Below are 25,440 nucleotides of genomic sequence, written 5' to 3'. Positions count from 1 at the left end.
GTAAATGTATCTAACACCCTAGCACATTTGTCCTTTGACTTTAACATTTTTCTTGTCTCAAGTTTGTTTTTGTTTCAACATAGTACTTGAGACCGTATGTTTCCCTCTCTTTCTATATTAACTTTGATAAGAACATATTGGACCAGCTTCAGTTTGGGTTTCAATCTACCAACAGCACAAAACCTGCTTTATTAGAGGAAGTTATTAAAATGCTGCTTCTGACAATTACTATTTCTCACTCATCCAATTTTTCTCCAAATACAACAATTAAAATGGGTCATTTCAATCCTTTTAGATGGACATCACAGATAGACAAACGTCTGTTTCTTTCCTGAAATGCTACCACTTTTACCAATCTTTCTTAGTTATTCCATTTAAATTCCCAGATGCCTTTTCTACGAGGCAACATTCAAACGACTGCCTTCTTTTTCATGGGTACACACTCGCTTTTTTGGCCAGTGTGTCTTTATTTTTTTAATTTACACTATTAGTTCAACTCAAACTGTATTGAATGCATCATTTTTTACAGTACCAGCAACTGTAATCATACACTTGCTCTGCCTACCTTCAGAAATTTAAAATCCAAATTCATCACAGCTTTCTTCTTCTAAATACCTAAAAATATAGATGTTCTGATTAACATGAGGAACATCCTTAAAATGATGTTCTTAACTCTTTGATTCTTGATTTAATTGCATTGTTACCTTGGCCTTTTCCTTGATCTTGATCTACTTTCAATCCCTTGGTCTCCCATATCTTAACTTCCTCTCATATCTGTGACAGAAGCAAGCTTTCATGCCAGGTGCAACCACCGACCTGCCTCCTGTCTATGGGCTAGCCACCCACCTCACTCACCTGCCATACCTTGACGTAATAGTATTGAGGATGTTAATCAGGTGGGAAGCTGCCCATTTTGAACCCTGATGTTCAGGAAGATCTTCACAGCTCCTTTCCACCCATACACTGTGGCCCAAGCCTTGCAGATGGCATCTCAGGCAGCTGGACTCAGCCAGATCCTTCATCCATTAGCTGTGGTCCACCCTCTGGGACCTTCAGCTCCCCCTTTGGCCCTGGCCCCGTCTCAGGCCACTTGGGACCCCAAGCCTCTTTTGCAGTTTTGCAAAGAGCTCTACACAGGCTGTCAGAGTTCCAGCCTTCAAGGGGCTGTGCGAAATAAGAGGAGGGTGGTCAGGCAGGGGGCACCATTGTCCATGTACATGCACATGACTGCCAGGCAGCCTGGAGAGCAGCTCCCGCAGATAAGTGCAAGGGGTGGGAGGGAGGGAATTGAGGCCCCATAGGGAGGAAGGGAGTTGGTAATATGTACACAGTTTATCCTGTCTCCCCAATTTTCTCAAACTATCTTGTCTGCTGGATTACAAACCAAACAAACTAGAGGAAAATGCATATTATCTCTACTATTGCTGCTTCTCTGGCCAGTTGCATTTGCCCCAGCAAAAAACATACTTCCTACATAACTGCATAGTGTTAATCTAAATTTTGAATCCGGGGGGTGGGAAATCCTCATTGTTGCACTAACTGCTTTCTATCTTCTTTTAAATGAATAGCAAAAAATAAAATGTAATTGCTGTTTCAGCTTTTTCTGTAAGTAGCTGAAGAATCTGAAATACAGAGTAAGGTATCTATAGTCCTAAGAGGTATTCAATGCTGTACCATATGTACAACATAAGGCACCATCAGAAGTATCAAAAAAACAACTTCCCAACCCACTAGTAAGTTAAAAAGGGTCACCAAATAAAACCTATTAAGTGGAATTTATTTAACCCTATCACAATCAATAAAACCAAGGTCTTATGCTCTCTGCAATTAAATTTTCAGGAATGGTAAAAGGCAGGCAGTTTTGGTACTTTATTCATTCAGATGTCATCTGCAGGTACATTCATGTAAATATACCATTGACTATCATATTAAGAAAGAGACATATTGTGGACACCAAAGGTCTGTTGTCCTTTCTACAGGATAAACTTAACGCATATGTTTGAGATGGTAACAAGAATTATAGAACTTTAAGTGGGATGTATAATAACCATGTAATTCCAGCTCAAAGCACATGCTAATCCTTATGAAAAAGGCATGGAATTCTTGATAGTGACACAGACAGTACAAATATTCTTTCAAGATAATAAGCATAATTAAGCCACTGTATGTAGATAATGGTCCCCAGATAATACATTCAGTAAAAGTATGGTAGAGGTGCATTACACATACATAGCTTAAATTTGTTCATCATGGTCTTCCTCAGAACATTGATAATATACAGTGAAGACCAACATTTTCCATCCAGTGCAGACATACTATAGATAACTGGATACATTTTCTTATAAAGTTCTGTCATCATCTTTTCCTTTGCTAGTTTGGGAACAAAATGTTTCCCCTCTCATGCAGCTCTCTTTTTATTATTTTGTATTTCCATGCTATTCTATTTATGGTGTGCTGTTGTTCCTGAACATTTGTTATAATAATCAGTGTAAATTTAGAAAAGGCAGGGGGGTTGTGAATGCCAAATCATAACAGCCTTTTCTGGGTGCCAGGTTAATAATGTAATCAGATTATTCTCAAAAGTTTATCCCCAGAAGTTCAAGAATTAGAGGTATTATCCCATCTTGTTGCGTTAGGTGTATAAATCCTAGATAACAGAAATTCAGATATACCCCTAAATTAGAAATGCCTCCTCATTACTATAGTTTATCAAATTAATTAGTTCAGGGAGGATTTTTTAGAAGGGGTAAATGTGCAAAATACTTTCTGTTCTACACTTCGAGTATACAATCACATATTCTATTAGACACTAAAGGCTTTGAAGTGTACATGGATGTGTAAAAATTATTGTTATATAGTTAAGCTTTGACGAGTCTGATAAGAAAACACCCTGCAATCTCTCTCTCAAAGTGAGCTCTGTATCATTTATTTGGAAGCCATGGCACCACCCTACAAAAGGATGAATATCTCTCTGGATTCATTGTTAACAGTATATTTTCTCCTAACCCATATACTTTGGAAAATATTTTTGACTAAAATAATGGCTGATAACGTTTATGGTATATAAACCCACTTTGTTTTAAATAAGTTATTTGTGGGAAAACAGGAGAAAAGAACTCTGCCATTTGAATAAGCACAATGGCAGAGAAAACATCTCCAAATAGAATATGTATTTCACACTCCTTTATTATTATTTTGTGAATATTTCATCAAAACATTTACACAGATATGAATGTTCATTCTGAAGAGGTAACATTCCTCTGTACTCTGTGATATACTTTCTTTGCCCTATATAGGATCAAAAGTCACCATTTGTCTGGGGCTCTATTTTACTGAGAAATAAAGTGAACAATATGATGACAAAGTGTATGCTGACTCTTCTCTCCTCTGAGCTTGGATCCTCTGTTTTTCCTTCAGAGCAGCTTTCTCCAGTGCCTCTATATTTCAGTTTCTCTCTCTATGTCAGTTTTGAAACTCGTTTCCTCTCCTCTTTCAGCAACCAGCATCAAGCCTGAGGTTATCAGACCAACATCAGTCTCTGTCCCCAGAACAGAGGAGCAAAGCTTCTTGTACATTCCACTGTGGCATTTACTGACCTTCCATCACATATGTTGTGTATTTGAAAATGAATTTTGCTGTCATTTGTTCTGGTAAATACAACCAACTATATTACTTTGGGGCCAAGCAATCAAGTAATATGAACATACAAAATGCAAATGTTGTTTTTAGATTGTGTCAAGGGCAACCAAGCAGTCTTAATTCACAAAATACAACATATCTTCTTCCTTCCAGATAGAAGAGAATGGACAATTTTAGACAACAGCATAAAGGAATACTGGATGGAATGCTTTGAACTGGCTAGAAGGGGAATTGCAATACATCATCAAAGAAGTTAAAGTCATAATTTCAAAATTGGTCCCTGTCACAAAAAGGCTGACTGCAAAGGAAAGATACTATCCATCAATCATGTATCAAATTGCCACAGAAAAGGCCATACCAATGACAATAACATTTTTGGCTCCCTCAATATTATTTGTTCCCAAAACAAAAACAAAAAACAAACAAACAAACAAAAAAAAGAATTCTCTCATTTACAAATACACACACAGAAATTCCATAGCAAATGCTTCTGATCCAATTTCAAAATACTTCTATCCATTGTTAAATGCATGAAGAAATGCAAAAGTACAAATCTAAAGTTAAGTTTTCATTATCTGTTGGATCGTTATTAAATAAAAATTATCAACATAGTAAACAGACAGAGGGTAACAACCATTTAAACAGGAGGTCATCCTGGCTTTCAAGCCAGTTCTCTAATGAATCAACCTAGGCACTGGAAACACAAACACCACATATTGTTTTTAAATCCAGAAAAGCTCATTATTATTTACATACTAGCGCAAGAATTCCAAGTACAATTACGATTCACATATTGACAATAACATTTCTTATCCCTGTTCACAGTACCCAGTAAATGGGTGGGTTTTTTTTATTTTGCTACAAAAATTTCAATCACGCAAAAGACATTTTCACTAGTCATTAAATTTCAGATTATTAAATAGGGATGGTTAGATTCTCTCAGCTTTCAGATTCAGTACTTGCCAACACCAGAGCATAGTGTAATTACATCACTATATTTAACAGTGCACCTTAATAGTCACATTGCACCTTAATTATAAAGCCCTGTCATATTTCTTATATAATACTCTGATACTTTGGGGATTTTAGGGTTAAAGTCAGTTTAAAATTGGTCATAACAATAGCTATACATACAATTTTAGATGTACGATTTCCATTTTAGGAACTTCTAGAGTGACTTATCATAATCATTTTTAAATTCCAATCAACAGGAGTATTAGATTAATGAATAAAAACAATACAAAAAATTGGGCAACTGATTCAAACTAATCCTCCAAATAGAAGTAAATCTATTTCTAAAGTGTATCTCCTTTATAATTTAATTCAGGATATAGACTATAAAGTATTTCTCCACCACTTAATGTAAAACCTACTTTGTGGTATGGAAAAAATCAAATTACAAATAAAATCTTGGAAAGGCTTAAACAAAGATATAATACTTTTTAAGGGTGTAAGGAGAAGTTTAAATAATGTGTCTTTTTCTTTTGTACACGTTATAAAATCTGTAATTTACTTTCATTAATCTCATTTACAAATACAGTAATTGCTCTGACCATGTCCAGGACCAAACTTTTTTGGAGTTGTCTCACTGTTTTAAGAGGCATATTATGACACCACTATTTTTATCTTGGGTTTTCATGTTTACCTAGTAATGCACTAATAAGGTGTGTAATTTTTCAATAGTACAGTTCATTCAGACCCTTATGTTGCATAACTGAAATAAGTCAGCATGAAAAGAAATTGAAGAAATTAATATTTTCTTCTTATCTGAGGGCATTATACATTTTACAAAAGAATGACCACCAACTCATGTTTGCCAACATTCCTTACCCCTCTATTACAAGATCTTGTTTAGAGTATTTCCTCTCTGAAGGATAACATGGAATTTGCGGATTGGATTTTACTTCCCCATCTCTCCCACCAGCCCCATCGCCCACCAACCCTCTACCCCCAACACACACACAGACAATTAAACCATCACATTTACTATATCCCAGCTGAGATGAGAATTTACTAATAATCTTTGTCAGCACAGAACAGTTGCTTATATGATCCACCAACTGAATGCTTTTGGATTGGGTTCCAAAATGCCTCTGATTTATAATTAACTGAATCATTGTCCATTGGACAAGTATTTACTGTGGGTGGATGATGATATAGCAAGGGAACAGGCTGGAGTGCTAGATTTTAAAAACTTGCTCCAAGTGATATTACAGTTGCAATTTTTTTTTTTTTTACGTTTCTGTAATTTCGTTTCTGGTGATACAGAGTACAATAATGTTTTATTTTCATTCTGTTAATATTAGTAAACTCCTATGCACAATGTCAAGTGTCTAACTATAAATAATTTTCCATCCGTTTTGCCTGAAGATGACAGTTTGTTTTAAAGTCTACTTGGCTACAATCATGAGCGCCATCTTATAATCATACTGCTGATTCTGAATCAATTTTATTCAATTTTGCTTCATGAGGCTCAATCTAAATCCTTGCATACTCATGGTTGAGAAAATTGTGGACCCACTATTGACAAAAACTAGCAATCTACTTTGTAAAAGTAGGCTATCAATGATGCTCAGACATTCTATTAATCTCAGCTGTTGTATTAATCTATGGGCCAGGGGTGAGCAAAATATGGCCCGTGGGCTAGATCCAGCCTGCAGTGGGTCCCTGGACTCTCTCTCAACCTGGACACACAGTGGGGCTGGGATGGCTGGCTCTGCAGCTGGACTGTCTTTCTAGGCAGCCCAGGTGGCAGTGGCTCATTCTGGCTGCCGCTGGCCCTAGCTCCACAGTACTGTTGGGGACCTACGCGCATAGCCTCAAATAAACCTGTACCATACCTGCACCAGACATGCCCACCTAGGCTCAGCAGGGGCAGCAGCTGCTGCAGCTAGGCACAAACTGCTCAGCATGGGGGAAAAGCAGTCCCTCCCCATTGCCGCTGCAAGGACCCTCCTGCTGCAGCTGCCCAGAGCCTGCACTCTGCGCTGCCACCCTGCCCTCCTAGGCAGCTCGGAGATGGCAGAGCGGGCTCTGGGAAGCTGCAGCAGGAAGGACCCAGCAGTGGTGAGAGGGAAGGGCTGCTTTTCCCCTGCACTGAGCAACAGTCTTTGACCGGTTGCAGCCGCTGCTGAGCCTGTGTGGGAGAGTCCAGAGGAAACGTGAAGCAGGCTGAGTTGGGGCTATGTGCACGGGTCCTCACTGGTACTGCAGGAAGAAGATGCTGCCATTTAGGCTGCCCAGAAAGGCAGTCTAGCCGTTGAGCTGCCCCAATTCTGCTGCATGCCCAGGGAGCAGCAGCAAATGCCATGGTTTTGCAGTGCAGAGCAGGCATGGGGCTGGGGTCATGGCTGTGCGCGCAGATTCCAGCTGATCAGTTCCAGCAGGGGTGAGTCTGAAGTGGGTGGAGAGTGCAGCTGAGGCTGCACGCTGTTGGTGGTGGTGGGCAGGCACTGCAGGGTGCGCAAGCTCCGGGCTGTTGTGGGCCAGAGGCAGGTGCTGACCGGCTCAGGGGGGACACATGAAGGGGGACTCCCATGCACACCCCACTATACCTCACAAACCCTCCCCCACAAACCCTACAACCAAAACCTCCCCCACACAAACACCGTATCCACCTACACCCTCCTCTAAACACCATGCAGAAACCCGACACCTGTCCCCACATGCACACAACTCTGGGAAGAGCGCCACTCACTGCTACATGCACACACCCCAACACACATGCACCTACACCTCCCCATGCACACCCCATAACCACCCTCCCCCTCCCCCACACCCCACAAACACACACACACAACCCCCCACAAACCCCATACCCACCCACCCACACCCCTACAATGTACAAAAGTAAGACTTCATTTTGAGCTATTATGCAATCACCTCTATATACAATGTGCAAAAACACAAATAAGGACAAAAATATTGTTTTAAATAAAATTGAAATATGTTACTGTCAACGTTTGATGTTAGTATATACTTTGGGTTTTTTTCTGGTTCCAAGATGGCAAACCCCCTTCCCAAAAGGAGTACTTTTGGGGGCAAGGGAAGAGAAGTCCAGTGGCAAAGGTCAGGGGGTGGGACTCCCAGTCCTAAGATGGAAACCAAGGGGCAGGGCACCTGTCAAGGGGCAGTGCTACCCTTGCGGCCCTCAACAGCTTACCAAAACTTAAGCAGCCCTCGAGCCAAAATAACTGCCCATCCCTGCCCTAGACTCTCTCTCTTTTCCCATTTCTGAGGAAAGGATAAGTATTTACAGATTCACAGTTTAGACCTGGAACGGACCTCATATTGGAGCAGCTCTAGTCATTTTGATTTCATAAGTATGCTTGATCACTATCAGGGTGAATTGTTTAAAAACTCAAATTATTTAAAATCATGACTTGAGTGACTTATATCCCTATTAAAATCTTGTTTTGTATAGGTACTTTTTAATCTTTTTTCCTAAAAAGATTCTTTTTACTTGGAAACAGTTAAAACATGTTGAATTGAAAATAAACAGATCTTTATACTAAATTTCATCCATTTAATTAATTAGGATGACGCACTGTATTTACCATAAATATTCAAATAATTATACAGCTTAGCCATGCATGAATTCACCTTAATTTTTTTTCCAGAAAACAAAAATGCATTTTTTTATTCTTATTTTTTACTAAATAATAGCTTTTAGTTATAAGTTTTGCCAAGTTGTATTTGAGTGGCAATCAGAATTCAATTTTAAAAATGCACTAAAAAAACTGAAAAATTCCCTTATTGCTTACAAGAAGCCAAGATCCAATGTCCTAAATGTAGAGCAATTTGTCCTCCATTATTTTAGAGTTATTAGATCTCTGCCTTTTATACTTGATTATTATTCAATGACTGGAGGAGGAAAACAAGAATTCTCACCTTTACAAATTCCCAATTCATTTATCGACATTGAATTAAAGAGTCATTAGGATGAAGTAGTTAAATAAATTGACATGAAGTAAATATTTTCTCTGAGGATTTAGCATGTAAAGTCAGACTATAGTTATTTAGACAGTAGCATTTATCAGTTCAGCAGTTTAACTTTCTTTAAAAATTCAGGAGCAAACCTGTACTGTTTGAATATTTCTTTAATGTTCAATTTATTTTTGAATATTTTAAAAAGAAAAATATGTTTTGGAATTAAATCATCAGATTTAAATATTAAAAAACCTTTTGGGTTTTTTATGATGTATTATTATCCAGTCTGATAATTGTTCCATCTTGTGACAAATGGTTTGCTCTGAGAGCTGCTCTAATTAAAGCGACTGCAGCATCATGTGTATTCAGCATCCCACACTTCAAAATGGTGGCAGGGCACTTTAAACTCGTTCGATGGATGTGATACTATGCTTTGAACAGAAGTGGTACAACCCAACAAACATAAGCGGAGCCAGCTGGGCATGAGCCCAGGGGCCCCTACCAATTTGGGGCCCTGGCCCCTGGATCAAGTTGGGCTGTAACCTGGATGCATTATTGTCTCTAAGCAGGGAGACAAAAATGGTGCCAAGTTTAAAACTCCAGGTTTCATATTTGTTTCCCTGCAGCCGGGAGTAGGGCCCCTCCCCCAATGGAGCTGGGCCGGCTGGGAGTATTGTGCAGCACCACGTCTCTGCAGGCAGGTGATGGCACTGGGAGGAGGGACTTTGGGGGGCTATAGCTCCCCAGAGTTCAACTTAGCCCCCTGTAGCGACCCTCCCAGTGCTGCCACCTACCTGCAGAGGCGTGGCTCCCACTCCTGGCCTGACCTGGCTCGGCCCTCTGCTTGGGCACGGATGCATGGATACAGCTGGAGGCCTGCAGGTCAGTGCAGGGGCTGGGCAGGGAGCGTGAAAGAACTGCGGGCGGCTCATGGGAAGGCCCCTGTGCGATCCCTAGGAGCTGCCCCCGAGGTGGCGCTGCCAGGGCAGGGGCAGAGGAGCCCACCCTTGGGGGGGAGGGCAGCTGCTGGGTCCCCACCACTGCAGTGTGTACCAGGGCTGGGTCACTCCTGCTGGCACAGGGCCGCAGGCAGGCATGGAGGCTGTGCAAGTCTCCCAGGGCCCTCTGGTCCCAGAGCTGTGGGGGGGGCAAGGAGGGGGCATGGGAGCTGCCAGGCTGCCCCACACCAGCACCACACAGCAGGGATGCAATGAGCCCAGGTGTTGGAGTGGGTCCCGAAGCCCACTAGGGGGCTGCCTGGCCATGACTGTGGAGGGCACCGATGCGTGGCGCAGGCTTCCCCCTCCATCCCTGCCCGCACAAGGGAGCTGGAATCAAGGCCCTGGGGGCTTGCAGGGAGCTTGCCAGCCTCGCCCTCCCATCCGACCTGGGCCAGGCGGACTCCTCTGCCCTTGCTCATATCTGCAGGGGGGTTGGGTGTCAGAGACCTGCCCCAGGATGGTCTGCGGGGCAGCAGCGCCTCCCGCTGAGGTGCATGGACAGAGCAGCCTGTGAGCAGCACCAGGATGCTCAGCTCCAGCCCTGGGCACAGTCCAGGCAGGGCAGCTGCATTGCTGGTTTTCACAGTGATGCTCTTGGCCATGAGTCAAGTTCCTGAGGGTCTTGCCCTTCACAGAAGGGGGAGAAGGGAGGGGGTGACTTCATAGTGACTGAGAGAGAGTGGCAGAAGGGGGAGATCCTTTGCAGGAAAAGTGTGTGGCCAGAAGGGGTGTGTGTGTGTGTGTGTGTGTGTGTGTGTGTGTGTGTGTGTGTGTGTGTGTGTGTGTGTGTGTGTGCGCGCGCATCTGCTTTTGTCTGTGTGGGTCTCTGTATATATGTGTGTGCATCTCCATGTGTGTGCATGCATGTGTGTCTGCACGTACCTGTGTGTCTACGTGCATGTCTGTGTGAGTTTCTGTATGCATGGGTGTGTCTGTGCATGCATGAGTGCATGTGTGCGCATCTCTGCATGTGCATCTGTGCATATGTGTGCATGCATCTGTGTGTGTGTGTGTGCGTCTGTTTGCATCTGTGTCTGTGTTCATGGCAGGTAGAGTGTGTTTGTGTCTGTTTGTCCATATGCAGAGTGAATGACAGTAGAGTGTGTGCCTGTCTGTGTGCACACCTGTGTGTGTGTGTGCCTGTGTGTTTGTATGTTTGGCCATAGTGGGGGTGGGGGGGAGGGAGCAGGGAGAAGCGGCAGGCATGTACCCTCCACCCCCAGCCTGGCAGGGTCCACCCAGCCTCCCCCACCAACACCAAGAAAGGAAGGGGCCTCTCCCCACACCACAACCCAGCTCCCATGGGGGGAAGGGGCCTCCAATTCTGTTTGCCCAGGGCCCCAGTACACCTTAATCCACCTCTGCCAACAAAACACGCTTCACATCTGAGGTTGTAGCACTATGTTGCTGTTATACAAAACCCCTAATACCCGTTATTAGAAATTCTAGCATTTGGGCAGTTTCTGAATGTGATAGTACTACATATTATGATTGATTGAGCTACTTTGGCTGTAACTATCAGGTTTTGTGATCTACAAGGAGATGAAAATATTATAAACAACATCATTCTGGCCAGGATTGAATTATAGCTCTGATTCCATTTCTTAAGAGGTAGTTAGCCATGTTAGACTGAAATCAGAGGGTGTTTTTATACGCATGCTCTGGGAGGAAGGTGAGAGGGGATGCAAGTTGCCATTCTCATAGTTTTTCTATAATTTAAGCTACTGCTTACTCTACCTACAGACACCCATATTGGTTCTTTTCATATCTCTATAAAAAGTAGGACTACCCTTGTTCCATTAAAAAGGTAGTCTTTACTTGTGCTGGTTCCAATCCCATCTTATGAATCAAGGATAAGTAAAGCCATACAAAATCCTCAAGTTATGAAATCAAAAAACATCATGCATGCAAAACCAACCAAAAGGCAAATTTATCTTCAGGCCTTCAGACCAAGAATTGAGACTGTTTGTTTTAAATACAGGAGCAAACTGACATGAAAAAAAAATCCAAAAGGCTAAAGCTTTTAATCATCTCTTCAGCTTTAATATTTACCAGCTAGAAAAAAATGCTAGCAGAAAATACTTGAACAACAATTACAAGGGGAAATTGGGGGAGAGCTCACATTGACTCCATGAATAAGTGCATAGCAAATTACAAGGCAGGTTGTGCAATCAGAATTAATTACAAATGTTAGAATTTGAAATACAAATTTGATACAGTTCTGTTTAAGAATGACTGCTTAATGCATCTACAAATGCAAACACTGAACATCACTACAATGCAAGCACTAGACTGCTTTAGAAAGCAGAGGACAATTGCCAGCATAGTGCAGTGTTGAAGGATGTGTGTTAATACTAAAGATAAACAAATAAAGCTAAACATATTTCAAATCACTATCTGTGTCCTATGAGGAGCAACCAGATTCACTTGGCAGATAAAGCTAATGATCACACAGAAAGCAGTATTGAGGAAGCACATTATCACTGGGTACTAAGCTTGGCAGCAATTTCCAGTAGAAATTAAAAAATGTATGGGTACATGATAGTATCATGAGCACCCATTCTAGATGGGTGGAAAAAAATTGTAGAGATGAACTCAGAATGGGTCCAAGACTGGCCAATACCTCGAAAAAAATGAAAAAAAAAAACAGTAGTTGAGGAGTCTCACGATAAATGTATACATAACACATTAGATTAAATTTTATTCATAAACTGCATCATACTACTTCCTTGTTTAGTATTTCACACACAGTAGTGCTGAGCAGTGTATACCTTCTTAAACATCTTAAACTATCAGTCAATACTAAGATAAGACTATACATAACTATTATTTTTAGTATGTTTTACACCCCCCAACACCCACCCCTACACCCACCCAGCCAGCCCCCTTTTCTCTTGAAATGTCTGAAAGCACTTTACAAACTACACAATATGGATTTCTTTCATTACCGCAGCAAAGCTACCTCTAAATTGAAACACAGCAACACACATTAGTCCCAAAAGAGCTTAGACCTGGAAAGTGAAGAGAATCAATTTCATCTATAAGTACTCTTACTTCCCTTTCTACAAAGCCTGCCCATATAACCACTAGCCAAAGAAAAATATTAACAAATGTTGAAATGGGAAAGCCAAAAAGCTATCTTAACAGAAAAGATCATACCAAAAAAGAAAAGCTAATACAACTTATACGTAATTCTATTATTCATTTAAATCTCTTTGTATTCATTCTCTTCCCATGTTTGTTAGTATGTTGGAAATTTTCATTATGTACTCTTTCAGACCATTATAAACTCTTCCTGTTTGTCAAATGCTTCACAAACTATACGTTGTACAAACACATACATATACTAACAATAACAGTAGTAGAAGGTAGGCCAGGTTGGCACCTTGAGGCACTTATGGATGTGCTCCGGGGGGGGTGTGGGTGAAGGGGAGCTCTGAAAAATGGCAGCAGTGGAGCTTTACTAAAGCCTGTCGAACAAGCTTTAGTTAAAGAGCTCCCACCACCATTTTCCAGCGTGGCGACACTGATATATGTGACAATGAAGTCTGCTGGAGTGAAGTAATTACCACACTTGAGCAGACTTGATTAACTTAACTTTTTTTATTTAATCTATAAAGCTAGGGCAGAAATTACACAAACTCATGTAAGTGATTGGAAACTGGTTCAAATCTGTAACACAACAGGGCTAGGGACAGACATTACACATAAATCGGTTTAAATGATCACAAACTGGTTTAAACCTGTACCAGAACAGATGATCAGTGCACATGAACCAGTTTGAAAACGGGTGAAACAGGTTTGAGATAAACCTGGTTGAATGTAGTATTAGACTTAACTGATTTGAGTCAAACCAGATTATGCAATGTCTGTCCCAGACCCCTTCCTGGTTTATGTTAAACCAGACACCCCCAGCATCCCGGCATGCTCCTTGGGCTGGGCTGGGCAGGGCTCTCTGCTCCACAGTTGAGCTGGAACCTCCCCTCTGCTCCCTCACTGGAGCTCTGGCAGAGACTGCAGGCATCTGTCTGGCTTCTCCCTGCTAAGCAGGGATTATTCCCCCCTAACCCTCTGCTTTACACAGACACCTCAGCATTAGCTAGCAGACCACATGCTGACTACAGTCTATGCTATAGGAGACAACAAAGGCAAACAGACTTTTTGGAGCTAATCAACAGGTAGTTTAATGTCCTTCCTTGGAAAAGTTGTTTAAGAAGAGCATGAATTAATGGAGAAAGGATTTGTTTTCTTAATGTGTTGATAAACACTGAGTTAGAGGTGATAAACATTCCCTGCTGGGCTGCTCAGGATTGGGGGGGGGGGGGGGAGAAATGACATCAGAGCGTCATGCTGCGGCCTGCCCACACCCTCCTCAGGTCAGCACTGTAGAAGTAAAGGGAGGGCTGCTCTAGCACCCCCCGGCTTCTACCCGAGTGACTTAATGCTTAATTTTTTTCAGTCCAGAGGGGATGTCTATGCGGTTACAAACCGGTTTAGCCTAGCCAGGTTAGACTAACCTGCAAAGATTGAATCAGTTCAGGCTTTTTGAATGTCTGTCCTTAGCCCAGAAGGTTCAGTGCTCATAAACCATTTTCAAAATGTCTGAAACTGGTTTAAGATAAACCCGGATGTAGTATCAGAATTAACTGATTTAATTTAAATCAGTATATTGAAATTCTATTCCAGATCCCCTCCAGATTCAAGTGAACTCACAGTCCCCAGGGAGATTAATGGAATTTGTATGTGTTATTTTTAAATGAATATCATGGCACCTCAATTACCTATTTGGTATAATCTTGACAAAAAGCATAGACTTAAATCAAAGGCGGTCAGAAGCAAACAACTAACAGGAAATTAAACAATGACAAAATCAGTATCTTATATTTGAGAATGCCAAGAGGTCTTGTGGAAAAACAACAAAGAGGCTATTAATTAGGGAGTACCCATTGGCCTGGCTTCAAATAGGCTGCCAAGTTTTATTCTTCCAAAGGTGGAACATAGGACTAAGTGAGATGCTATAGCCTACATAATTCTAGCCTTAGCAGGGAGGGTGTTGAAAGGTCTGCAGCTGAAACCTGGCCACTGACAGGAGGAGACAAAGACAACTCTGCTGCAGCTGTACAGTTATTTCTTCCAGTCCACAGATGGAGATAACTAAGCTAAATGAAGATACTGAAACTTTCAAGAAAGCATTAAGGATTAGGGAAAGGGAAGAAAAATCTATGCGTAGGTTGTGTTGTTTCAACACCTATATCCAATTGTTACACTACTTTGAATTTAAGCATTGTTTTGGTTTGAATAAGCCAGTGTTGAGTAACTAATCATATTACTGGGGATGTACTCCAAGGAGGAAAGGGTAGACAGGTACCAAACATTTGGGTCTATCCTGGTAAGAAGGCTAGAAAACAGGTTGGTTATACAGAGATCCATATCAATGAGGTTCCACTTTTTGAGAGAAATAAAGGAAGCCAGGCCTCTGACTCGAAGCATGTAGGGGGACTAAAACAGGTCTAAAATTCAGTTCACTATGTAATTGTGTTAAATTTGGAATTCCCATTGCATTTTCCAAAGTGGCCAAGTGGAAAAACATCTGACTAGAGTGTAAAATAAAGATGCCACATACTTAAAATAGTATGTTTATTGTTTTTTGCCTGAGCTCTTTTTGAACTGCTGCTGTTTCTGAACATGGCTATTTAAAATTATTTTTATACTAGTAAATTCTTAGGAATGCTTTAAAAGACTATCACCAATACTTAATAAAATTCTGTAACAGAAGTGTTCATCTGTGGTTAAAAAAAAGAAAAAAAAGAAAAAGAAAAAAAATGGAAGCACTTTGTAGTTCTGCATCCACCAAATTTTTTCTTGATTAAAAAAAAGCAATTTCTACTGGCAATGAGCAACAGTTCAAAATCTAAAGGGTACTAGTTTATGTGAAATAAATATTTAAGTAACTGAGTTTGGTTTTAACAAACATAAAAGAGACAATCCGGGAGATTTTGCATCCAATTAAGGAAATAGAATAATTGAATAATTTAGCAAATCTAAGATTTTTTGAAAATTTGCATACGTTTTGCATAAAACTGATAACAGTATCTCTTTAATCATGAGAATGTGCACAAAATGCGCCATATTTTTTAAGAGGTTAAATCAAAACAGCCAAAAAGATTTAGAACAATAAAGAATTCAGGCAAATATTTATATTTAGAGATTAAAATATTTTTAAAGCTCTCGCAGAGTAATTTTAAAAACAATTAAATCCATGATTTAGGTTCCTACTTGCCTAAACCAGTAGTTGCATGCACAACTTCTGCATGTGCCACACAGCTGATCGGGGCATGGACAAGCAGCACAGTGGCAAATAGGACAGAAGCAGAAAGTAGAGCATCAGATCAGTCAGGAAGCACACAGCAGGAAGCAGAAGGCAGAACTGCCATTTGAGCAGGGTAAGGGAATCAGAGCGGCAACTGAAGAGGGAACATGTCTCATTTGTGACACGCCTGCCAAAAAGGTTAGTTTCCACTGGCCTAAACTGGTTTTCCAAACCTAAGACTCTTAAGGTGTTATGAAAATTTTACCCATAACCCATCTGAAAGGGTAGTTGCTAAAGCCCAGGCTTCTGGTTTAAAACTAGGTCAGCATTTGTAACTGATGTGAAAGTTCTACATGTATTCATTCTGGCTACATACAGACATTCAAACAGCCTGAGGCAGATTGAAACTAATTTACGTGAGTTTCTCTAAGTGAGCTGGGTTAGTCTAGGAGTGAACAGAACAAAACTTGTCCTTTCGCAGGAAAAGAGGGGAGGACGGGACACAAAGGCTGTCTGCACTGATTGGGGGCGCTTCTGCATGTCTCCCAGAGTGCTGGGGACTGCCAAAGGCAGCCAAATGCAGCAGTGTGGCAGGGTAATGAGTGGCAGGATAACCACGGCACACACCCACCCACTGGCCAGGCTGCCTGGCATGCCATGGTGACCAGCTCTCAGGCTCTCCTAGAAGGTGGTTCAGGGCGTGTACCTGGCAGCCAATCAGGTGACCTAGCCACTCCATTGAAGGATCAGGCCCCTCAGAGCTCCAGTGAGAAGCAGGTGCCCAGCAAGAGGTACCCAGCACAACTGCAGGAATTGCAATTGCAGGAATCATTTGGGGCGCCCGCTGCTGCTGCCTGCTCACCAGTGCTCTGCAGAGCACAGGATCCCCACCTAGGGACAGTGTGTAAAGACAGAAAAATCCTGAGCTACAGGCCCTCTCCCCCAGTGGTCAGCAGCTTGCTGCAGGCAGGAGACAGGGCTAGGGACAGAAGCTCTGCTGGCTGGCTCTGTGACCGCCTGGGAGCAGGGCCCACTGCATGCTTGGCCAGAGCAGCCAAGCCCAGTGGAGTTCCAGCAGGCCTCCCTGTGAAGGGGGAAGTAACAACGGGGACAAAGCAGCCTGGGATGGCAGCAGGCAGCAACCTAACTTGAATTGATAAGGGATCTGGTACAGAAGTTTGATAGACCAGTATAACCTAAACCAATTAAAATCTGCTACCTCATCAATCCAGGTCTATCTTAGACCAGGTTCTGCTACTTTTAAACCAGTCTATGTGCCCCAAACTTCTGTTCTGTTAAGTATAGACCAGTTCCAGATTCCTTATACCAGTTTATGTGCAATGTCTGTACCTGGCCTAAGAGTGCTAAAAGAAAAGAACCACAGCTTTACTGTTTGAAATAGCTGATTAGACAAATTAAGTTTATGTGTATATATAAACACAAACAGATTTTATTTTTTTCTTCACTTTGAGAAATGTTTTCTTTACTCCAAAATCAAAAATCTTTCTTTTCTATCATCTACCACAAAAAATAATTGGAGAGTGGGCATTAAGTTTTTCTAAATATATAATTCTTTATTGATTTAAGTCTTAATTGTAGTAGTAATAGAAAGAAAATTCCATACCTATATAAAAAGGTGCTATTTTGTTTTGTTTGTTTGTTATAGATTGGGGACCTCAGGTTAGTGAGCAATTCTTGGCAGTCTGTATGTTCTTATGCAGTATATTTCACTTATGAATGGAACAGGCATGGGCTCCACACTTGTAATTGAACCTGTTGGCCCTGTATGGAATGTACTGTAGTGCTCTCCAGTTCACAAAACCTAAAAAGGCAAGACACTTGGAGAAGCAGCTCTGAGGCACAAACAGATAAGGAATCTATCTTACTCCACCCTACCTTTCAGATTTAAGGATTTTTTTTTTATCCTAGTCCAAGTAAATGGAGATAACACTGCTATTTCTGGAAGAAGCAAGGAAATTGGGTGTGTAAAAGTATGTGTCAGATCATCATTAGATCTATATCTGTGCCTGAATGGGTGATAGCAGAATGCTATCATAAGGTAATTACTACATCATTTATCTGTTGCATGATAAGACATTAATCTGTAAAAATAAATAAATAAATAAAGACTGTTTGAGAGAGGTGACTATGCAATCAAGCCTAACTTTTTGGCAATTATGCCTAAGAGGAAACCAGTAGGATAAAATGCCATGACCAAATTGTGACTTATGGATCTAATTGAAGCAAATGACCCTTGTTCTGTCAGTAATTTCAGCTCTGAATTCCAAAGATTCCACTAAAGCCCTTCAGGCAATAGGAAACCATTACACACTTACTTGCTTTGTAGTCTAAATTCAGACACTGTCAGCAACAACACCTGATACTCTGCTTCAGTTCTGCTATGTGTGTGGTGCAAGCATGTTTGTCTAAGATCACAGGCCAATACTTAACCTCATATTATGGGCATAGGAAATACTTAGATGCTTTGGCCTAATTAAAGGCATAAAATCTTTTTCTACTTTTCCTAAAGGCAACACCAAAACAGGATACAATTCCTTATAAAGCTAAATGAAAATGTTTTAATGTATTTCTCTAAGAACTATGTTATGTTACATAAAACAGAACAAGTAGTATAATATTTCACAAAAATCAACAGCTGTATAATATAAGGTGCTGTAAAAGGATAAGTGCTAAATATTATGAAAACAGTTTTAAAGCAGCCAAATTTCAAATACATTTGACCATTTTTTTTTTTTTTTTTTTAAGATTTTGCCAACCCATATGGAAGTAAAATAAGATCTGAAGTACCTTAGGTTTTGAGCGAAATATAGGATCACTGAGAGAGAGACAGAGAAAGAATTGGCTCATTTTCAAAGTTTCAAATGACTTACTAAAAGGAAAAACAAAGTTAACTACTTAGGAGGTAATAGAAAAAACTAGGATCTGAGCCTGAGACAGATTAGTTAATATCTGGACAGTACTGTTCACACAGGAATCTGAAATAAGTAATTCCAAGACATGGTAAGAAGAAAAAATGACAAAAAGGTAGTAAGATTAGGTGTGCATGATTACGCCATCATACCATGAGACACATCTTTTAAAAATAAGGAATTATTGAATAACATTCAACTTTTTTTTCAAAATATATATGGATTCCCTTATGCTTGAAAAATAATTATTTTTATGCCTTTATTCAGCTACAAATCTTAAGCATTCTCTAGGGAGACCATTATAAACACACAGATAGCTAATAAGGTGCATCTGACCACGTAAAGTACAGATTCTTGAAATCAATGCTTAAAATGCGCAGTAAAGTCATTACAATTTTTACTCATTTATTAAATAAATAATCTACATATAATCCCTATTCAAGTAAATTCAGTGATCTTTTGCAATATATTCTTTAAAAGGCTAAACAAATGCCAGAGTTCTCAACATGAAGTTCTACCCTGACAAGTGATTTTGTAAAAATCACATCACCTTACTCAACAGATCTGCTTGATACTTATATCTATAGTCATAGCAACATCTTTTGTAAAATAAATACAGAAATAAAACATCTTTCTTTACCTTTTACTACTATTTGCAATGCAGACTTACCTAAAGAATTACACTGGAAGTCAGATTCTAATCTGCCTGAGGTAGCAATGGTACTCATAAACTGCATTTTAATTTTTTAATTTAATTCAGAATTGGTGTAAATGGCTGCACAAGTTGAAGTCAATACACTTGCATGGGATGTGTAAAAGGTTTTTTGTTTTGTTTTGTATAAGCTGCGAAGGCAAGAAAGAAGAGAGGCAGACTTTCAGAACTCAAATTGAGTTTAAAAAGCTGACTGTTAGAAAATCTTTTATTTAACATGTAAAATGAAACAATCTGAAAAGGAATCAGAGACAAGCACGGAAACTCTAGCATTCCATCTTTACAAAGTCTCATTTAAGAACATATATAAATTCTATTCTAGAAACGACGTGATATCTTAATTGGCAGATCTTTTTATACTATACCATGCTTTTTATTCTTTTAATTCTCCTTCCAACTCTATAGTATTATGAAAAATGATCCCATCTGGTAGATGACATAGTGGGTCAATCTATGTTTTGCCAAAATCAAAGTTCTACTGGCACTGCCATTATAAACCAAATTATTATTTGTTTTACATAAGGTTGCATGAGGCCAAATTATACAATATAATTCTGTGTTCCATCCCAATCTATAATTAGAGTATTGAGCTTGATTAGATTGTGTTTACTGATCTTTTAAATAGGCTTCAGGGGATTAAGGGACTAGATTTTGCCTTTCAAAACATGTTAGAATAGAATATATAATGTAATATAAGTTAGGTATAAAAATAAAATAGCAAATCATTCAACTGCAGGTCCTTCAAATGAATGCAAATCTTTTCATTTATCCTATATGACAAAAATAAGTTTTGCATACACATTTAGGTACAAAAAATATTTTAAAAAGTAGAATTTAACAGCAATCAAAAACGTTCAGTTACAGTGGAAAGCATAATCTGAAATCTTTACTAAACTCAAATGTAAACATTTTCCTTCATAAACACAAATTAGAATATATTCTACTACAGCAGCATCTTTCTGTTAACAATTTAAAGATACCTATATTGTCCAATAAAATGTTAGTAGGATGTTTATTTCTGGCTTTACTTTTCATCAGTATTCTTGCTTCTTTTAAATGCAATTAAATTAAATTAACACCAGATATTCCAGCAGCAAAAACATTTCAGTCCCAAGTCTGCAAGAATTTTATCTCACACTAATCAGATACCCCAGCAATTCATATGCAGTTAGGGTGAATCACAGGCAAAAGACGCTGTTTTTCCCTTTTGTGGTTTAAGCCCTGAGTTTATTATTAACACAGATTCATGGATAATTTTTTTGGTTTTGTTTTTTAAATACAACATAGGAAAATTCCTCTCAGGATCATTCATTTGCTGGATATTTATCAGATTACGCTGCTGCTTTGAAAGCACATAGCAATGGGATTCCCTTTCAATCTGTTTTTGAAAAATTTTGTATTGTGTCATCACAGTATTATCACCACTGAAGATAGAAGCCAATGACTGGCTGGAGAAAGGGAGAGAGAGCATGAGCACACGTGCAAGCAAGTGAGCAGGAAGACTGAAAATAAAACAGCAGGAGTACAGCTAAGGCACACGGGATGATTTAAAAAAAATGAGAAAGTAATGGGTACGCACCCAATTTCAATGCAGACGGTGTAACTTCAATCTCACCACCAATTGGTTGAAAAGCAGCCAGCTGGGCGGCTACCTCCATCTCAAAAGGATCTGGGCTGTGTCCATCTGTCAAACTGCCATTGGTGCCATCAATCTTGTGGTGAGATTCTTGTTCATCATACACAGCAATGAGCTGTAAAACAACAAGAAACAGAACCATACAGTTTATACTTTAAGTACTGCTCAGACTTGCTTCAAAAGCTCCCTTCCTGGAAACAAAGATATCAGATTTGAAATTGGCTCATAATACAAGCGAAGGTTCATGGAAGCCTTTATGCATTTGCTTAAATGTACTAACCTCAGTGAAACTTAAACGCATGCTTAAACACTGTCATGTAAAGGTGTTTCTTTCAGTCAGGATCATAATGATCTGTCATTAACTAGCATTTTTGCATAGTGCAACAATGATTTTAGGATTTGTATTACAAACCTGTATTTAGAAACATCTGTATTTCAGCATAAAAATGTACAGCAAAGGGACATTGAAGCCCAATTACAAAAATTGAAACAAAAAATAAAAAGACAGTTGACAAGTTTTAAACAGTACGCATGCAAGTGGAGGCAGTACTTGTTTTACAAACCATGTAATTTTTAAGCAATCCCAAAACACAACAAGCATATGTACAATGGGGGTATAAAAAGACTTGTCTTGGTTTTTAGCTTCTTTCCTGTTAAATAAAGAGTAAGTATATAATTTGGTCTTACTCTCTTCCTTACTTGAATATTCTGAAGTATGTACAGGACAGTATGTTCAAGCTTACAAAACAGCACTTAACCCCTTCAGTTTTCCACTTTTAAATTTTGAGTGCTATGTTTTAGTAATGATAATGTATTCTTTGGGGGAATTTTTTTAAATTGTACCTATGCCTTTTGATGCACTTTTAGACTGTCCTCTGGCCTTAGGAGTAGAATATATGGATGCAATATTTTTAGTAACTTCATAAGCTTGAGAATATTTTGCCAAGATAGTTCTCTAATTCTTTGCAAAAACATACATACTTCCTTTATCACCAAATATTGTCACAGGTTTTCTGAAACTTAGGGTGTCCTTTTTTGTTTGTTTGTTTGTTTGTTTAAATTTTGTGCAGTTTGTGAAGTTTTATTTCATATATGCTGAATCTGAAAAGTGCAACACTTTCACTCTGTTAAAACCTTTCTAGAGATCTGTTTAGGAGATGCATAACATATGTCATATATATTTCACACACACACCCTCTATGAAATATTAGCATGCCAAGCCCTCTCTGTCATTTAAGATTTATGTCAAATAGATAAGCTGTGACTAGTAAAATACTGGAGCATAGAGAGAAACATTTAAAGGAATTAATTTGCCTAAGGGAATAAAGGAATGCAGAAGATAAAGGAATAAGAGAAGTAATAGAGAAGGGAATATGGGGAGAAAGAGAAAAAACTTGAAATGCTTCTGAGGAAGAAATTGACATTTTTAGGTCTTCCACTCATTTATAATTTGGTTGCTAGAAATGTGTCAGTTCATGTTTACCAATGCATATTTCAGTGGTACACAAAAACCCCTGAGTAATTAGGAAGACTGCTTGCTCTCTTTTTCCATATGAAGGCTGCTTTCTTTCCAGACATACCTCTTACCACACACAATTTGTTTTGTATTCACTCTAAGCTTATGGGAAAGATTAATTCCAGTAACAAGACAAATCTCTTTGTAATATAATGATGAAGTACAGGGAAACTATCCAGGTGTTCATACTGCATTCAGCACCATTGTATCTCCGCATGTTACAAATACATAAATCCAAAGGGGGGAAAGAAGGGAGGGAGAATTTAATGAGACATTTACATTCATAGCATCTGACAAAGTAGGCTGTTGCCTATGTAAGCTTATGCATTTTTAATGAGTTAGTCTATAAAGTGCCCCCAGCCCTGCCTTCCATATATACATGAACGCGAGGCAAGATATTGCCTTAAGAAATCCTTATATTGGACAGACTATGTAGTTTGGATAAAGTTAGACAAACTTTCAGATGTCTAACTTTATTCCAACTAGGCAGTTGGTCCAATAAAAGATACCAACCTTGCCTCTCGCATTATCTGAGCCATCCTGGCTACGCTGTCACTCTTACAATTACCATGAAAATTAGTCACATTGTTTTTTATTTCCAACAACAGAAGCATGGATGTTTTTTCTTGTTTTTAAGTAACTATTCAAATGAATATTATTGCGCCATGAAAATTTCATTTCTGATGACGGCAGCTATTATCAAGGGAAAAGCAGTATATGAGAGCATGAGGCCTGAAAGTTCTGAAAATCCACACCAGGGTCTGAAATCCACTTTGGTATTATGTGGGCAAGCAGCAGAGCAAATGGAGCACAAATGTAAAAGTGATGGTCAGTAAACAGGATTCTTTTTATTGTACCAGGTGGAATTTCTCTGTAATTTAATACCCTAGTGCAATATATTAGTATATGATAATACTTCTAGGGTATTGGATAACACTTTTCTAAACATTTTACAGATGTGAGTGAAACATTTTCCCCATATTACATATGTAAAATGAATCAGATTGATCAAATGAAACAACAGCACTACTCACCATCTAATTTCCTACCCACTGCATGAGAAAATACTACCCCGCAGGCCACCTGAAGAATAGCTTTTTTCTCATGTAACGGGTACAAGGTTATACATGGGGAGTCAATGGCCAAGCTGGGAAGAAAACGAAAATCTTTTCTCCCTAATCAACTTTGAAGATTACAAATTCTTAGATAATTGTGACCAAATTTACATTTCAAAATTGTATTTTTTTAGCCATCATAATCTAGAATATATTTCCTACTTCTATCACTATTTGAGTAACCAGTACAATGAAGAGCCCAGGAGTCCCTATGGTTGTACGCTATTTTGGCAGATTCCTGTCACTATTATATTAAATAAAATATTCATCTAGAGGCTCTCCTATGGTACTCACCAATGATGCTACTTGATATGGGTTTCAATGCCCACTTTTTAACATTGCGTAGAAGAGATTTTATTGCATACACTGCAAATAATCAGGGACTGAAAGATTTAAGGTCTGTCTTCACAAAAGAAATAAAAAGTTAATTTATTTATTAATTAAAGATATTTATTCAGGACTATTTCAGGTTCCATTTGGAGGGACACCTAGTTGGTAATGCTATTAACATTAACAATGCATTACTAATCAATCAAAACATTATAAATATCAAATTCAGCCTTTCAAAAAGAATGAATACAATTAAGTATATGTAAATTAGCTATTCAAAAACAATTTTAGTAATTGACTTCTCATTTCCAGTATAGAAAATTCTTTAATTAGAGAGTACGGCAATCCTTTCTTGTCAGGAGTGAAATGATCCTCTCAAAGCAACACTTAAAAAAAAAATCCTGCATTAAAATCTATTACTAATAATGTTCTTATTTTGATTGCTCACAGTGCAAAGTTCTCGTTTTAAAAGTTCAATATATTAAATTAAATAATTTAATGTATCAGTATAGTAATCCTTTTTAAAAGTTTAGTAAAGCAAAATACTTCTCTTGATATATAAAATCCTACAGGCTGTTATTCCATTACTTCATTAGAAATTGTTTACTTGCTGCATTTCTTTAAACATTTCTATTTCTTAAGCAACTTGATGAAAGAATGCACAAGTATTTGTTGTTTCTGAATCTCTTTAACAGGTATTTTTGTATAATTGGGACTTTAGCACTACACATTGTTGTAATCTCTATTAAAAGGTGTCACATTTCAACATCTATAAGTCACGTAGACAAATAATAAATTATCAGACCCTTAACACTTTTACATGTTGTTTGGCTTACTTAAAAATCCCTTATTTGGTTTTTAAACATCTAGAACAAGGCAGCAACAAACAGTCAAAGTTGACAGTAAATGCGACAAATTTATTATAAAGCAATTTAGTAAGGTCAACCTTTGATTTCGTAAAAGTGTCTCATGGTACAGATCTATCAAAATGTACTAAAACCATCACCATTTTATAGTTATTTCAATTGTATGATTTACAGAAAATTAAAACAGAATTATGCACAAGTTTAGAAAACACATACTGAAAAACACAGAATAACAAACACAAATATAATTTCATTTACAAAAAATTACATAAACAACAAGACGAAGGAGAATTATGCTACAGGAGTGAGAAGCGTTGAATGCAAAATAGCAATGTATTTCTCGTAAGAGAAACATTGGTCACTGAAATGCAGAAAACGGATGGAATGGTTTATTTAAGAACTCATCCAAAAGCATTTCCCTGCTCCCAGAGAAAACATGTCATTTTTTAAGAGTTG

The 25,440-nt window shown here is 38.8% G+C and overlaps 1 protein-coding gene across 8 annotated transcripts in view; it reads right to left on the bottom strand.

The window, feature by feature from the left end:
- The window catches only part of PARD3B (par-3 family cell polarity regulator beta), a 792,385-nt gene that overhangs the window by 488,309 nt on the left and 278,636 nt on the right, over positions 1–25,440 (bottom strand). For all 8 annotated transcript variants that reach the window (XM_059727094.1, XM_059727096.1, XM_059727095.1 and 5 more), the window contains one exon: positions 21,101–21,272. In XM_059727094.1, coding sequence (XP_059583077.1) covers positions 21,101–21,272 — 172 coding nt within the window. The remainder of the gene's footprint in view (positions 1–21,100; positions 21,273–25,440) is intronic.

Source organism: Alligator mississippiensis, chromosome 4 (genome assembly GCF_030867095.1).
Source record: "Alligator mississippiensis isolate rAllMis1 chromosome 4, rAllMis1, whole genome shotgun sequence".
In the NCBI taxonomy this organism is placed as follows: domain Eukaryota; kingdom Metazoa; phylum Chordata; order Crocodylia; family Alligatoridae; genus Alligator; species Alligator mississippiensis.
This window is presented reverse-complemented; position numbering and strand designations above follow the sequence as displayed.